Here is a 17,364-nt window from a genome sequence, read left to right on the forward strand (position 1 = left end):
TCATGTTTGAAAGACGCTGTCCTGTAGCTTACTAATGAATAAAAACGTGGTTTAATGTACGTAAACAATGATCAGTGATTACCAAATTTCTCTCTCATATTGCTCCTCATAACCACTGAAAACTTTCAGAAAATCGAACCCAAAGTCCAATTATTATGGCCGTTATCTGACATCTGAGGCGTTTCTGCTTCACATTTTCAGCAGGGCAGTGGAGCGGCTGTGGGTTGACTCCCAACGGTTCTCATGGGCTTTATAACGTGGTTTAATGTACCAAAACAACGATCAATCAGCACATTTCTGGTTAGATTTTTTTGACAGTTTTCAGTGGTTATGTAGCCTGGATGCCAGCGGAACTTAGCCCGGCCCACAAAATTCGAGGTCGGAAGTTCGGTCTGGACTCGCCCGTTGAGAAGCAATTATTGCCCGAACAGGATCTGTTCGGACCAATCAGATTGTCGGACAGATGATCAACAGTAACAGAATCAATCACGCTCACCAAAGAACGCGTTTGGATTTGTTTACATCAGGTGGCTGCCGCTGGAGAACTGAGATGTGTAGATTCCTCCATCGGTCTGTTAGGCCTACAGACGATATCGACAGCGCAATTCATTTTAAAATCCTCATCGGAGGAGCCTCAACAACTGCCCGAAAGCATGGTGGCATATGGTGGAGAGAGATAGAGAGAGACTGGAGAGAGAGAGCGTTATATGGTGGAGAGACATAGAGAGAGACTGGAGAGAGAGAGCGTTATATGGTGGAGAGACATAGAGAGAGACTGAAGAGAGAGAGCGTTATATGGTGGAGAGACATAGAGAGAGACTGAAGAGAGAGAGCGTTATATGGTGGAGAGACATAGAGAGAGACTGGAGAGAGAGAGCGTTATATGGTGGAGAGACATAGAGAGAGACTGGAGAGAGAGAGCGTTATATGGTGGAGAGACATAGAGAGAGACTGGAGAGAGAGAGCGTTATATGGTGGAGAGACATAGAGAGAGACTGGAAAGAGGGAGGCCGCAGCGCTACGAACAAAGCCGTGAATCAGAGAAATAAAACGTGTTTTCGCCGATTCATCTGTAGAAACGTAACTGTAGCAAGCATGTCACTATCACTAACGTTATCCACATTTATATTTACACGCAACAAATGATATATCCAGCTTCTAAAAGTCGGAAGTTAGAACGAATGCATTGTGCAAAAAAAAAAGGAAAATTTCCTCCCCGTTTACGCCCACCTGTCACGTCTCTATTCCCCACCAGTGGGCGTCCCACACTTTGAGAACCGCTGCTATAAGCAGTGCCTCCATCTCCTTTAGCAAGGTGTTTCTTCCTCTGTGATCTGTAAGACACACATAAACCACAGAATTAAATGATGTTTACGCACAAGACAGTACATTAAAGAGTAAACTAAACCCAGGCTATAGGCTGCAGTGGCTACAGGCTATAGTGGCCAAACAGTGGAATCACAACTCCGCGTATGTTACGTGATGCCATGGCGAAGACGTCTGTAAATCAGTGGATAATTTTTTCGAGCGTCACCCCATGAAATGACTCATTTCAGATAGTTGCTTTAATTACACACTGAGCATGAAGTTACCTTCTCTGTCTTTCTTGGCCTTATGTGTTGGTAATACAAAGGTCTGGCGAATTGATTAAAAATACATATAAAGCCAGTGTTACTGTCAGTCCTACCTCCTCAGTCTCCTGGATGAAATCATATTCAGGCTCCTGATCTGTAAAAGTTGGGTCTGTTACTGCTGATGACGCTGCTGTCAATGTGAAGCTGAATACTCCTGGTTCTGGAAATATGGAAACAATTGAAATTGTCTTAGCCTTTGGTAAGATTTCTTCATCATAGTAACCAATATTTTAAAAACACTGAAATTTTTTGGTCATTGGCTCTGTCCCATTACTTGAATGTAACCCCTAAGGAAAGGTTATGGTGTGTCAGTGTTGTCCAAAACAACCCATGTAACTGTTACAATAATGACCAGACCCAAACAGAATCTGTGGATAAATAATTAAAATAAAATAGTAACCATTTTGGAGACCTGGCAATGTATCATCGCTGGTAAAAGTGGAGTGAAAAGACAGAGGCAAAGGTTCGTCCTTATCTGAAAAAAGAGACACAAAGTTAGTAAGACATATTGCATTAAACTGTAGCATGGTAAACTTTCAAATAAACACAGGTTAGTTTTGACCTAATGTCAGAATGCTACTTTGGGCCTGTGGAGGACTGCAGGCTGCAGGGGTTGAGGGGCCCCTCTTACCTTTTTCTGTCTGTGGTTTTTTTCTTCGGTTTGTGTGGAGGCTCAAATTATCAGCAGCATCTGCAGTGTCAAAACCATGACACATTTAGTCGATGTGACTTTGTGAAAAAGAGGTTCTCATACATTTCTTGTCACAACCTCAAAGTAACATCTATCAAGTTACTGTTACTAATCTTTAAATGCAGACGGATGAATAGTTGATCACTTTCCCTCAAAGTGCCTTTAATTACCTTTCTTTTTCTTCTTGTCTTTTTTGACGACGGCGTACAGGTCCTTGTTTGGATCACTCAACATTACCTCCAATAAGACTGAAACATGAAGGATGTTTATTATCATCCTTTGGGCTGTTTCAGCAGAATTATTTTGTAGAATCATTTAAGTGAGGTATGTAGGCAGACATATATACGCAGGTATTCACAGAAAAAAATAGGCATTGCATTCAACATATGAACACACATAGACATACAGTACAGACGGAGGTGGGGTGAGGTGTCCCAAACACCAGTAGGTATTCAGGAGTATGTAATAAGTGAGTTTTCCTTTTCCTGTGTTATAGTACATAGCCTACTATATACATAACTTCTTTATAAATAACTTCCAATTAGGGATGCCCTGATCCTGATCTAAGTTCTTTAATAACTGCAAATAGGCCAATGTGGTACTTACTTTTACTTAAATTCTACAGCTGTAGCCCTCTAAATTCGGCCCACAATATTTTTCACAAGCTAATTGATCTAAATCTTGAAGGTTCTCGGAACTGCAAAAACACTCCACTACAGAGTGGTGCGTCTTTTACATCATAAACAATTTGTGTCAGAGTACAGACACCGGCTGCAGAGAGCCTGAACACAAACCCGACAACAGCCAAGTTTTATTGTGGCCTGTTATTTATTCACAAAAAGTTATTCACAAAATGAACATTAATTAACCACATCTGATATGTCCAGCATAACCAAGTCAATCAACAGAATCACCAAACCTTTGATTTGTGTGTATTAAGTATACTTTTAGTACCAAGCTGTTTCTTCCAGTAAAGTAGTCCAATCACCAACAGCTGCAGGAACAATACGACAGCAACAACGGTCCAAAGTAGGATGTAGATATGGTGGGAAACCATCTCTTTGTCAGATGCTGGAAAGATGACAAAAAGGACTTTGTTTTTGTCAGACAATACAATATTGAATATAATGCAGTTTGTGTTGGAAACGTTCTGGTCACAACTTGCACATTGCAGCTTTATGCAATTAGTTTAAAAAAGGCATTCTTCTTAACCCCTTATCTTTTTACCTCTTAAGCATCTTTAAGACTGTTTAAATCGATGTATTCCACACTATTTAACAGTATCATATATATTCTGTACCATTTGATATAATGGAAATATTTTAAATGTCTTGTGCATCATTTTAAACACATTTCCCTAAAAATTGCCTGACATATTTAAGGTTTAGAGCAGGGTCGGCAACCTTAGGCACGCTGCGCCCATTACGGGCACGCGGGACCTTAACCAATGGCACGCTGGCAATATGTGTGCAAGAGAGTTATTGATGTGTTGAAATCATGGTTGAAATGCTGAAGCACTCTCTCATCCGCGATGCCAAATTACAACGTTCATAGGTGCCGATACCGGGGTGTTCGCCGAGCTTGAGCATCCACGAAAAATAATGAGCACCCCCGGTGCCAGACTGCCAGTTCATTTTTACATTCATTTAATATTAAACACTGCAGGTGGTGCTAAGTGGAGCGTCTGTCATGGTGTGATTGGTCATGTCGGTGGCTGATTAAACTTCTCATTTCCAACCTATCTGTGAGAAGTGGCGCTGTCCTGAGTTGAAAGATAGCTTACTTTATGGCTTTAGTATGGCGTGTGTGTTTGTGTCGGCCGCTGTCCATTTCCTAAGGTTCTGAAATGCAAACATTTTTGACTAGCCTACTTTTTTTTAAAGGGTGTGCGTGTGTGAGCACCCACGGAGGAAAATATAAATCGGCTCCCGGCCAACCTTATTTACGGTTGTTTGATTGACTCATATCTCTGACTGGGAACAATACAAAAAGGATTACCAACGGCCGCCGGGGCAGATGAACTAAGGCTAGTCTTGTTACTGTAAGGAGGCTACAATTAAACCTTCGTGAGTTAAAAGTCAATACTTATCAGTGCACTCACCTGTGTAGACCGGCATCAACATGTAGAAAGCGATATTTCAATCTGCTCTGTCTGCTCAGTCCACTCTTGTCTACCGCGTGTTTTACGCAAACACAGCTCTACTCTGCAAATAGCAAATTTTTACAAAACAAGCTAAAACAAAAGCTGTCGGTTTGTAGTCTGTTTATCTTAGTTTGCAGGGAATCTTGAAATTTGGACAAATTCTCATAAACTTAAGCTGTCTGAAGGAACCATCCTCCCGCTCGGAGCAGTAAATATGGATGCATTATAAGAACAAAACAAATACATGTGGCTATTTAATATGCACGTAAATTTACAATTGTTATGTGTGTTCTTCATTCTTGATAATGATGCTGGTTGTGTTATTATTATTTTGCCACAGCATCGTTTCATTGAAAATGAGGCATACAGGACCTGCTTATCAGTCAATTCATCATTAAAGCTGGGCTTTTCCACAACTTTCGCTTCAGGCTCTTTGACAGTGAAATTTTTGTCAGCCCATTTTCCACCAATCAGGACTGCATACTAAAACCATGTTTCTATAATAATAATAATAATAATAATAATAAATACACAATAATAATGATAATAATAATTACAAGGTCCTGATTATGAGAAATAAATGTTATCAAATGTTGCTATGGAATAAAACTACAGATTCCCTGGATATTACATTTTGATGTGATTATCATAAAAAATTAATGTTAACATGGCATACTAATAAACAAGACATTTTTAAAAGGGCACTTCATATCAAAAGGTTGCCGACCCCTGGTTTAGAGGAAAGATCTTCAACAGGGGGTCTGGGACCCCTAGGGGTTCTCAGATTCTCTGCAGGGGGACCTCCAATTATTGTCAATTTTTGAAAGTTTTTTCAAAAATGAAAATGTCTTAACATGAATCCTACACATTAGTAGCAAATATAAATCCCCACTGATGATAGGCTGACTGGCCTATAGGTAAGGTAGTCACTAAGGCCATCCATGGATACAGTTAATCCCTAAGGATTCACTGTGCCACTTGTACTATGTGTAAAATTAAAAGATGATCCACAAAATCCTGCCAACAATCATTATTTTAATAGCTTAGTATATTATGTAGCCAAAAAGGTATGTAAAGGCTGTAGGCCACCGTAATGTTATTGTAGGCCCAGTTTAATATGCAACTTCATTCTATACAATATATAACGGGGTCCCTGTTCCAACTCTCTTTCAGTTAAGTGGTCCTTGGCTTAAAAAACGTTGAAGACTTTTAGATTTTTTATTTTTTAGGTTTAGAGCTTACGATTAGTTGATCAATGGATTTTTGCAGCCCTAGTTCAACCGCTCTAAAGACAAAATTGTTCATACCAGATTCTTGCCTGCCTGCTTATGCACTTTGGGTTTTACGTTTCCTGCTCTGACTGTGTAGCTTTTGTCAAATACTATTATGATCAACAACCTGGTAAACTTTAGTTTTACCTTACCTGTTCTGTCTGCACGTTGTGTGTTTGAGTCCTCACTTTGTGTCACTGCGCCATCATACTTCTCTTCTAGAATTTAAAATACAGTTTTGTGAGTTCAGTGTTTGGCTGCGTTAGATAAATTTGTACTGACTCTACCACTTATGTAGAAATGCTGTTAAGACGAGCAGCTAGCTAACACCATAAGTGTTATCAGCCCGGGCTGCAGTAAAAATATACTCTCACTTCTGACAGTCAGCGTTCTCTGCTGATTCTCCAGCGCCAGAGATTCTGCACTTGTAGAGTCCTTCATCAGACTTGGAAACACTCTGGATGGTCATCTCTCCTGTAGAGCTGCTCCTGATGATAAGGCCATCTTTATAGAAATCAGCTGGGAGGTCAGAGCGAGAGCTTCCTTCGTTCGACGGCAGAGTCACAGCTTCTCTCTCAGTCACAGGAAGAGCAGGACTCTCCATGATCACATCAGCACCTAACCAACAGCATACAAACATTTTATAATACATTTTCATCCCGGAAGATTATATCTGAGCACATGGAACTGTTAATACGTCAACCTTTTATTACAACAGGTAGAGTAGGATTTATTAGGCTGAGCAGAGGGCAGCACTCTAGCTGAGACTGAACAGTTGTTTGTTTGATATATGGACTTTGACCGTGTGCAGCTCACTGACTGAGAAATACGTAAAAGGTAAGACCTTCTTTTAAATTAAACTCTTTCTGTTATGAATTGATTTTTAGTTTAGAGGAAATTGCAAGTTTTTTTATATGAAAGCAAGTTTGTTGTCAGATATGGTCCCCATTTATACGCAACTCTTTTTCTAAAGCCCGGGCAGGCAGACTCATGCACTCAAAATTGTACAGAAAAACTCTTTTAAACAATAGCTTCTTATTTTCAAAGGAATTAAATAAATAATTGATGTATAGGAAATACAGAATGGACCTAATCTCTGACTGTTTGAAAATATATCTTCATTTGATATTAAATGTTTATTTTGCCAGAAAATAAAAAAAAATTCCACATGATATTTTAGTGAATTTAATTTGTGGTTCATTTCAATTCCCAGCTCTGCATGATGCCTCACCAGATGGACAGACTGTCCTATAAATCTCCAGCCATTGTTCGCACCATGTTGATTCTCCATTACGCTGTTGCCCTTCTTCTCCTGGCACACTCAAATGAAGGTGAACGTACACATAAACATGATTATGAAAGGTCATTATTTTGGAATTGAGATGCAATACTCTGCACTACCCATGCATTACTAAATATGGTCGACAAACCATTAGAATTGTCCTCAATTAAATGTAGTCCAATATAAAACTGCCAGTAACTACGACCTCAGTAAAAAAAAAAACTGAAGATTAGATTGATTTATCAATTGATTTAAATTATTTTGAACATGTAAAAAAGATTATATAATATATATAATATAATAATATTACACAAAATAGATTTCCGAAGTGGACACTTAATTATTAAATTGTTGTTCCAAAAATACTTAATCAGAGGCCATTTTGGATGTTAATGGATACCAACACTGCCTTTTCTTTTTAAACAAATTGATACTTTCATTGTTGTAAATCAAATCCTTATTGTTGTTTCTGTCATTAAATATTGAATGCTTCAATACTTCAAACCCACCAGATTACTGGCTGTTTTCAAATTATTATTCACACGTTAAAGACTGCTGTTGAGTGATCTGTATTGTACTGTAAGCCAGAGGCATAGAATTAACTTAAACTGTTGGCAATATTAGTTGCTATCAGGTCTGTGGCGTTGTGTTTACAAACTAGTTTTGTTTTAGTTTTTAATGACTTTTATGGATACAACCAGTGCCTGAAATGGGTTAGTACTCACCAGTAGTAACAGCACTTCTAATAGTCCAAAGTACAGTACCCTGTATTACTTAATTACACACTAATTGTTATTAATAGTATTATTAATAGGCTGATATTTATTCCAAAATATGCTATATATCATGGTTTATTGGGAAGACGGCACTGGATACAACATTGCCTTTCTAAGGGGGCCGATACTTTGTGCCCACCAGATCACTGCGTCTTCCTAGGATTTACATTACATATATGCTGTTGTGCTCAGTACTGTGCACCATGCTCTGGGTGTAACTGGTGCACAATGTTTCAATTTCAGTGGCACAGCCAGACATTTCTCAGAAGCCAAAGTGTCAGCCACACACGGTCCCTGTGCAGATAAACGCAGTGGTCAAAGTGAAAGTGAAAATGTTTCTTGTTTGTTTGACTGATATGGTTTATTTGACTTTAGCAGGTCAGTTAGATAACGCGGTTATAATGGATAATGTCTGGGGTTATAGTAAGAGTTGATCATTAACTTGTGCCTGTGTGTCGCTGTGTCTGTTTTTAACCATGGCTTGAGGGATTGCAATCTCAGCGTGTTGGCCGGTTGGACTTACTCGCTTATGCCTGACACAACCTGAAGTATAGGCCGTCAATAAGGGATCTCCAGAGTTCTAAAAATCCTAATGCACTGTAATTTGATTTGGGGGGGATCCCGCTAACCATCCTATCCAGTTGCTCTTTTTATCTCCTTTTATAACACTTTTATTCCTGTAAAACGCTCTTTCAACACTAACCCTTTGGGTACTATTTAAGGGGACCAGTGGTTTAACCACGTTTAATATTTATTAAACGTGGTTTAATATTATTAATATTACTAAGTAATATTACTTGTTTAATATTATTAATATTACTAGTCTTTTTGATGTCTAAACTTAACTGTCGTCACTCTATGATGGTGTAACAGCTGCTATGCTGTCACGTGACCGTTAATTTAATAAGATATATAAGTTTTCACACAATATCATCTGAACCCAGTTAATGAGAATGTGTTGACCTTCTTAACATCATCAACATGTTAACATTGTTACCACAGTAGGAATTGTAAAAACAAAACATTTAATGTTTCTTTCTCAGGTCAGTCTCAGGCGAACTGGTCAAACTCAGTCAATAGTGGCATTGGTCGGCAATGACATCACTTTGCCATGCCATGTGAAACCTGCCATGGATGCCGGTAACCAGATGCTGGAGTGCGAGACCTGACCTGAAACCCAGATTTGTCCATGTGAGGCGCTCGGGGACGACCGGGCTTGATCAGAATCCTTCCTACAAGGGAAGAACATCGGTGTCCATCGTTTCATGTTAGATACTAGCACATATTTTGTGATTTATTTAATTTTTTATATCTGCTTACCCTGTTCAGGGTTGCCTATGCCATCATGCATAGATTGCACCAGTCTACCACATGGCTAACAATAGCCCAATGAATCATTGAACAATGTAGCAGTTTGTTCATGTGTGCAGTTAACTCAATGATATGTCTGAAAGGCTGAGAGTTATATAAATTTCTTTTTTACATTTACCTATGACAGCCAGCCGACTCTCTGGTGATTCTCCAGCTCCAGGGATGTTGCACTTGTAGTGGCCGTCATGAGACTTGAAAACACTTTCAATGGTCAGGTTTCCTGTAGGACTGCTCCCGATGAGGCGGCCATCTTTATAGAAATTGGTGCTGAGACTGGAGAAGGAAGTCAACTTGGTTCTACAGCTCAGAGTCACAGCGTCTCCCTCCATCACAGGAAGAGCAGGACTCTCCAGAATCACAGAACCAGCTGAACAGCATTACAGAATGTTTAGAAGCAGAATAAATGCTAAACTTTAGTGATGATATCTACACACAATCAACCTACCGGTGACAGTGATGTTGACAGTGTTGCTTCTCTTTCCTCCTCCAGCTTCACACCAGTATTCTCCACTGTCTGATTGAAAGACAAAGTCAATGGTGCAGGTCACTGTTGACGTTACTGTGTCATTTGAACATTTTGGAATGAATTCCTTGATGGTTCTCACTCTGCACCCAGCTGAGACATTAAAACCCTCACAGGTAAAATGGACAGACTCATATTCAAAGAGCTGCAGTCTGGTTGGAACGATACGAAAAGCTGCATCTGAAACTGAAAAATGGAGAACACAATTAAGGAAGAACTTGGTTCCCAGACAGATACAAGGTGCATTCTATAATAAGAGGGAAATCAAAAAACAATTGAAGAATCTATGGCTAAAGAAGACCTTGTCTATTCTATAGATGTATTATAAGAACTGGATACAGCATTAAAGGTGGAGCCCCGTTTATTTCTATCAGAGTTGCTCAGTAGCCCATGAAGCATTCATCGAGCCAAAAGTTACCCAGATGATCGGTGGGGTTAGGGCTTAGGGTTAGGGTTGGGAACAGTTAACTACTACTTACCAGGTGTCTGAGGATAACCATGCTGAATATGGGCAACCAGCAACATCAACGCATTAATCACTAGAGACACAAAAGAGAAGAGATATGTGAAAAAATGCTTTTACTGTAGGTAGAATTATTATTCAATCACTAAGTCATATAAAATCGTTATCTTGTTAAAATGTTTTTGCAGCTGCACAACACTTTAAATGCTAAATATAACGAATGGAATGTTCAGATATTTTAGAATGGATTTAATCAAATGCCTTAAATTATTCACATTGGCATATAGCTTCCATAAAAGACATCTGGCCAAAAATATAGAAATATAGATGTTATTGATGCAATCAATATCTTCATGGTTTGATTACTAGGGGTGGAGCTGATTTTGGTATTCAGCAGAGTACAAACAAGGGTTTAATAAATAATACCTATTTATTTTGTAAAAAAAGAAAAGAAAATATAACTCATAACTGTGCCTTCTTGTGTGCCAGGAAAACTTAGGAACCTGCAAAACATATTACATTGCACCAGTATTTAGTTTTGATTGGAGATTTTTACCTTAACTTGCTGAGGTAGTTGATTATGTTACGTGTCTTTACTTGCAATATGTGAAGAGGAGTTTGTGTGAGTTGTCCTACACTTTGTGCTCACTGCTCAGTCAGCCTGTGTCACACGGTTGCACATTGAAAAAATAGAACGCTATTTATAGCTATACTAGCAATGTTGCTGTGCCACATTTACACATAAACCAATATAATTCATTATGGTTCATTAATATTGTATTATTTTGTAATATTTTATTGAAGGATACTTATACTAACAAATCATATTCTAAAATAATAATTGTAATAAAAACAAAAGGATTATTACACCTATATCCACACTTATTTGACTACAAATACAGACAATGTTGGTGCCTCAACAAATACCGATCAAATACAAACACTAGGCTCTGTGTTCAAACCCAATTCCAAAAGAGGAACGTCTATAATTCTACATGTATAGATGGATTCAGACATCACACAAAAATAGAGATATGTTGAACTTTTTTCAACATTTATCTCTAACATGTTTGTGTTGCTATCCTTTCATTTCTATTTTGTGTACTGTTACTTGTAGAGCAACAAAAAATGGGAAAACCGACAAATGTAGTACTCAATGTGTATCACACAGTGGGATGCAGAAAGCTGTAACCTCCATGGTGTCTTGCTGCTGACTGTCTGAGCAACAGGCTGATAAAAGCTAAATACAGCATAATGCAGTTGAGAACTTCCTCTTCCTGTGCACATGATTTCTGGTGTTAAGCAGACTTCGGCTCTTGTTTTAAAACACTTTGCTGAGGCAGATGTCCTCTAGAATAATACATGATATTAGATTTGCACAAAAGGGGCATAACTACTCACCTGTAGTGCGTTATACTTCAGTTCCCTTTGAGTTCAGTAGCACCCTGCAGCTAAATCAAATGGAGACATTTAACCAGCCAAGCAGTGGAAAGTAGGGTATTTCAAATCCTAATCGTAGGCTTCTAGGTGCATCAAACAAATTTTTTTCCCCAACAAAATAAAATTGTGCCCTGGAAATAATTTGACAGATGATATAGTCACTTAAACGTGAATTCATTCTCATGAACAGGTTCCTATGAAATCATACAAAAAGTTAGGCAGAACAACTCGCATGATAACCTACAAAATGATGGGTCATGTGAAGACCGTTCACATGACAGTTTAGTCAAGTTTAGCAGCATTTACAGTTAAACTAAGCCGACAAAAGGTGACTGTGAGCCTGGTACAGAGTACCGTCTGTACATTTATTTTAGAAAAAGTGATTACAGCACATATTCATTCAATCCAATTCATTCAGTAGGTGTAAAGCTATCTCAGTCTGGACCAAAGTGGTAGGCCAGCAGACGTTTCCATCCTTAGAGCCTTACTGCAAAAAAGGAGTTCTGATTGGAAGGTTCACACCAAAGTAAAGAGGGAGGAGAGATTTAAGGACTTAGAGAGCAACTTTGCATATAAGTAGGTCAAGTTTCTTCCTGTTTGAACTTTTGCTGAACTCCATTTATCTGAGATAGATGTGTGAACATAAATAATAAGTCCTTTGCTGCCCCCTGCAGACATTATATCGGTCTCTCAGGTTGCCAAAACTACACAGAAACTGCCGTCATTGTTCCTGTTTCATTGACTTCAGATGTGTTTTCTGCTGTAGTATTTTATACAGTAATTATGGTTATAAGTTACCTGGCAACTGGATCAAAGTTCAGCCTCTTATTTATATGTAACATATTAACTAGGAGACACTGAATGCAAGTTTGAAATCAGCTAAAGGCTACAGCACAGAGGCAGTATGGTTATAAAACTTACTGGTTTGACAGGTGAATTTAGCAGATTGAAATGTTCTTGGTAGTGGGAAGTCATTTGTAATTATGCAGTAATTATTTCAAGAGAATATTCAACTGCTTCCGCGAAGAAACAGCATTGTTTTAGAGGCATTTTCATCCGGAAGATTATATCTGAGCACATGGAACTGTTATATACGTCAACCTTTTTATTACAACAGGTAGAGTAGGATTTATTAGGCTGAGCAGAGGGCAGCACTCTAGCTGAGACTGAACAGTTGTTTGTTTGATATATGGACTTTGACCGTGTGTGCGGCTCACTGACCGGAGAAAGTACGCAAAAGGTAAGACCTTCTTTTTAAATTAAACTCTTTCTGTTATGAATTGATTTTTAGTTTAGAGGAAATTGCAAGTTTTTTTATATGAAAGCAAGTTTGTTGTCAGATATGGTCCCCATTTATACGCTAACTCTTTTTCTAAAGCCGGGCAGGCAGACTCATGCACTCAAAATTGTACAGAAAAACTCTTTTAAACAATAGCTTCTTATTTTCAAAGGAATTAAATAAATAATTGATGTATAGGAAATACAGAATGGACCTAATCTCTGACTGTTTGAAAATATATCTTCATTTGATATTAAATGTTTATTTTGCCAGAAAATAAAAAAAAATTCCACATGATATTTTTAGTGAATTTAATTTGTGGTTCATTTCAATTCCCAGCTCTGCATGATGCCTCACCAGATGGACAGACTGTCCTATAAATCTCCAGCCATTGTTCGCACCATGTTGATTCTCCATTACGCTGTTGCCCTTCTTCTCCTGGCACACTCAAATGAAGGTAACGTACACATAAACATGATTATGAAAGGTCATTATTTTGGAATTGAGATGCAATACTCTGCACTACCCATACGTATCTAAATATGGTCGACAAACCATTAGAATTGTCCTCAATTAAATGTAGTCCAATATAAAACTGCCAGTAACTTACGACCTCAGTAAAAAAAAAACTGAAGATTAGATTGATTTATCAATTGATTTAAATTATTTTGAACATGTAAAAAAGATTATATAATATATATAATATAATAATATTACACAAAATAGATTTCCGAAGTGGACACTTAATTATTAAATTGTTGTTCCAAAAATACTTAATCAGAGGCCATTTGGATGTTAATGGATACCAACACTGCCTTTTCTTTTTAAAACAAATTGATACTTTCATTGTTGTAAATCAAATCCTTATTGTTGTTTCTGTCATTAAATATTGAATGCTTCAATACTTCAAACCCACCGGATTACTGGCTGTTTTCAAATTATTATTCACACGTTAAAGACTGCTGTTGAGTGATCTGTATTGTACTGTAAGCCAGAGGCATAGAATTAACTTAAACTGTTGGCAATATTAGTTGCTATCAGGTCTGTGGCGTTGTGTTTACAAACTAGTTTTGTTTTTAGTTTTTAATGACTTTTATGGATACAACCAGTGCCTGAAATGGGTTAGTACTCACCAGTAGTAACAGCACTTCTAATAGTCCAAAGTACAGTACCCTTACTTACTTAATTACTTACTAATTGTTATTAATAGTATTATTAATAGGCTGATATTTATTCCAAAATATGCTATATATCATGGTTTATTGGGAAGACGGCACTGGATACAACATTGCCTTTCTAAGGGCCGATACTTTGTGCCCACCAGATCACTGCGTCTTCCTAGGATTTACATTACATATATGCTGTTGTGCTCAGTACTGTGCACCATGCTCTGGGTGTAACTGGTGCACAATGTTTCAATTTCAGTGGCACAGCCAGACATTTCTCAGAAGCCAAAGTGTCAGCCACACAGTCCCTGTGCAGATAAACGCAGTGGTCAAAGTGAAAGTGAAAATGTTTCTTGTTTGTTTGACTGATATGGTTTATTTGACTTTAGCAGGTCAGTTAGATAACGCGGTTATAATGGATAATGTCTGGGGTTATAGTAAGAGTTGATCATTAACTTGTGCCTGTGTGTCGCTGTGTCTGTTTTTAACCATGGCTTGAGGGATTGCAATCTCAGCGTGTTGGCCGGTTGGACTTACTCGGCTTATGCCTGACAAAACCTTGGAAGTATAGGCCATTAATAAGGGATCTCCAGAGTTCTAAAAATCCTAATGCACTGTAATTTGATTTGGGGGGATCCCGCTAACCATCTATCCAGTTGCTCTTTTTATCTCCTTTTATAACACTTTTATTCCTGTAAAACGCTCTTTCAACACTAACCCTTTGGGTACTATTTAAGGGGACCAGTGGTTTAACCCCAAACCACGTTTAATATTTATTAAACGTGTGTTTAATATTATTAATATTACTAAGTAATATTACTTGTTTAATATTATTAATATTACTAGTCTTTTGATGTCTAAACTTAACTGTCGTCATCACTCTATGATGGTAAAAATACCTGCTATGCGATCCCGTTAATTTAATAAGATATATAAGTTTTCACACAATATCATCTGAACCCAGTTAATGAGAATGTGTTGACCTTCTTAACATCATCAACATGTTAACATTGTTACCACAGTAGGAATTGTAAAAAACAAAACATTTAATGTTTCTTTCTCAGGTCAGTCTCCGGCTGACTGGTCAAACTCAATCAATAGTGGCATTGGCATTCGGAAATGACATCACTTTGCCATGCCATGTGAAACCTGCCATGGATGCCGGTAACCAGATGCTGGAGTGGGGCGAGACCTGACCTGAAACCCAGATTTGTCCATGTGAGGCCGGTGGCGACCGGCTGCTGATCAGAATCCTTCCACAAGGGAAGAACATCGGTGTCCATCGATGGACTGAAACAGGGAGACGCTTCACTGACACTCTCAGAGTGGAACTCGCTGATCAATTGGAACAGGTACAGATGCTTCATTCCAGGGTTGAATACAGAATCCAGCATTCAGCTTGTTGGTAAGTGAACATACTTCTTGATGGGAGTTTCCTTAATTTAGAATTATGCATTCAGTTAATCATCTAGGTAAAGGTTTTTTAATTCTTTATTTTGAAGTTGTAGGGTATAGTACTTACAATTTAAGAAACCGAACAGAAAGGTCAGGCCACTGAGGATAATTAATTACAAAGAAGAAGACAAAAAGAAAAATATGAGTTATTTATTTATGATCCACACTTTTTTAAACAGCTGATGTCTAGTATAATTAAATACCATGCTGTTTGTGTTTTATCCCTCCAAATGATTCTTGATTCTGGTTCGACTGCTTATATCATCATTCGGTTTGGTAGTTGGCGTTCTGGTGATTCTCGGCGGTGCCCCTTGCTGTGTGGAAATGGAGACAAAACAAAAATCAGTAAGTCAGGAACTGCTGTTTACAACCCTGAGATAGTTATAGTGGTATAAAGGAAAGGTTTTACTACTGACTGTAAAAATAATGGAAGAAGCGTTCAGCTCTGAAAGTGAAGCCAATGTGAAAGCTGCATTCTATCTAATTCAAAGTCAGTTTCTTTGGAAGTGTATGAGAAAAATGACCCACTTTCCACTTGATTCATTACCTCAGTAAACATGTTCGTTTGGTAAATTATGGTCAATTTCCTTTTTAAAATAGACGATAAAGCAGGGGATGCTTTAGGACCTGTCAATCAGGAGAGAGGCTTAGCAATGCTAACCATGCTAACACTGTGGACATTAAAATTGCAGTAAACTGGCCAAATTGCCAAACTGCAGTCCACAAACCAATGAGTGATATCACAGATGCATCTGCGGATTTTTTTTAGTCCGTGAGTTTTACACCTTTGTTCATTTTACAGAATATTTGATATTTTTTTGTCTTGGTAAAATGTAAATATATGTATTTTATTTATACTTAATATCCCTCCTACAGCAGTGTTGGTTTCAGCCATTCTAAAAAAGCAAATGTATGTTGCAGCTTCTCATACCCTCTTTGTGCTTTGGCAGCAAATGTCTTTTCATATTAACATCCTTTCACTATCACACACAAATGTATATTTCTGTGTAACTATGGTTTACTGTTTCTACAGCCACAAGTCCAAGAAGCAGCAGGAGAGATGAAACACAGAGAGGAGGACAGAAGAACTTTACAAGTAATGATTCCCGGAACAGTGTATCTGATGGAAAGAGAAACAGACAGTGAACAATAAAAAAGAAAGACAGACAATTAATAATCAGAACCACGATGGAAGACAAAAAACCTTGACGTTCAGGTGAAGGAACAAAATGTTCATATCAAACAGAGCAGGAAACTCACCAGGAGAAGACAGAAGGGGAAAACTAGCAATATTCTAAGCCAGGGACAGAAACTATGGAAAAGTGCAGAGGAAGAGAGCAAATCACTATGAAACAGCAACTCCAGGTACAGCAGAGGTATGAAACACAGAAAGAGAAAGAAAGGACAAAGTCTGTAAATTCAGAAACAGCAACTCAGAGTCTGAGTGGATGGACATGGACAACAACAGCAGGTCAGGGGGAGCAGCAGAAGCAAATAATGATACTGAAAGGGAAGAAAAAGAAGAGGACATCAAATCTCCTAAAAGACAAAGCATCAAGTCAGGGTCACTTATCGACAAAAGACAACACATGATCCAACAGCAGGAGGAGGTTCGACGAATGACTCGGACCAGACAGGAGGACCGACAGGGAGAAGTGACGACCCTCAGTTCCAGCAGAGAGAAAACAACCTCAGGTCAGAGCAGCAGGAGAACCAAGTAATGATACTAACACGGTTGAAAATAAAGACCAAACTCAAACTACAGAAAATGAAGCAGCAGCTCAGAGTCAACTGATGACAAAACACACCCAGTGATCCAACAGCAGGAGGAGGGATGCAGAATGATTCCTGAATTGAATCTTGGACAAAG

General features: G+C 38.3%; 1 protein-coding gene across 1 annotated transcript; it reads right to left on the reverse strand.

The window, feature by feature from the left end:
- Positions 1–1,242: 1,242 nt before the first annotated feature.
- Positions 1,243–11,368, reverse strand: LOC120572558. The gene is made up of 13 exons (XM_039821884.1): positions 11,322–11,368; positions 10,171–10,230; positions 9,614–9,877; positions 9,287–9,535; positions 6,196–6,357; positions 6,114–6,158; positions 5,892–5,957; positions 3,280–3,396; positions 2,496–2,573; positions 2,266–2,325; positions 2,035–2,109; positions 1,688–1,794; positions 1,243–1,334 (listed from the first exon to the last, which is right to left on the reverse strand). Exons 1-13 carry the CDS (start codon positions 11,350–11,352, stop codon positions 1,308–1,310), a joined length of 1,341 nt encoding a protein of 446 aa, XP_039677818.1. The 5' UTR covers positions 11,353–11,368; the 3' UTR covers positions 1,243–1,307.
- Positions 11,369–17,364: the final 5,996 nt, after the last annotated feature.

Source organism: Perca fluviatilis, chromosome 14, assembly GCF_010015445.1.
Source record: "Perca fluviatilis chromosome 14, GENO_Pfluv_1.0, whole genome shotgun sequence".
In the NCBI taxonomy this organism is placed as follows: Eukaryota; Metazoa; Chordata; class Actinopteri; order Perciformes; family Percidae; genus Perca; species Perca fluviatilis.

Coding starts and splice junctions, on each gene's coding strand:
- LOC120572558 (XM_039821884.1), bottom strand. CDS start 11,352: ATGGAGGTTACAGCTTTCTGCATCCCACTGT. Junction 9,536..9,613: donor TGTCAACATCACTGTCACCG/GTAGGTTGATTG, acceptor AATGCTGTTCAG/CTGGTTCTGTGATTCTGGAG. Junction 2,110..2,265: donor AAAACCACAGACAGAAAAAG/GTAAGAGGGGCC, acceptor CTCTTTTTTCAG/ATAAGGACGAACCTTTGCCT.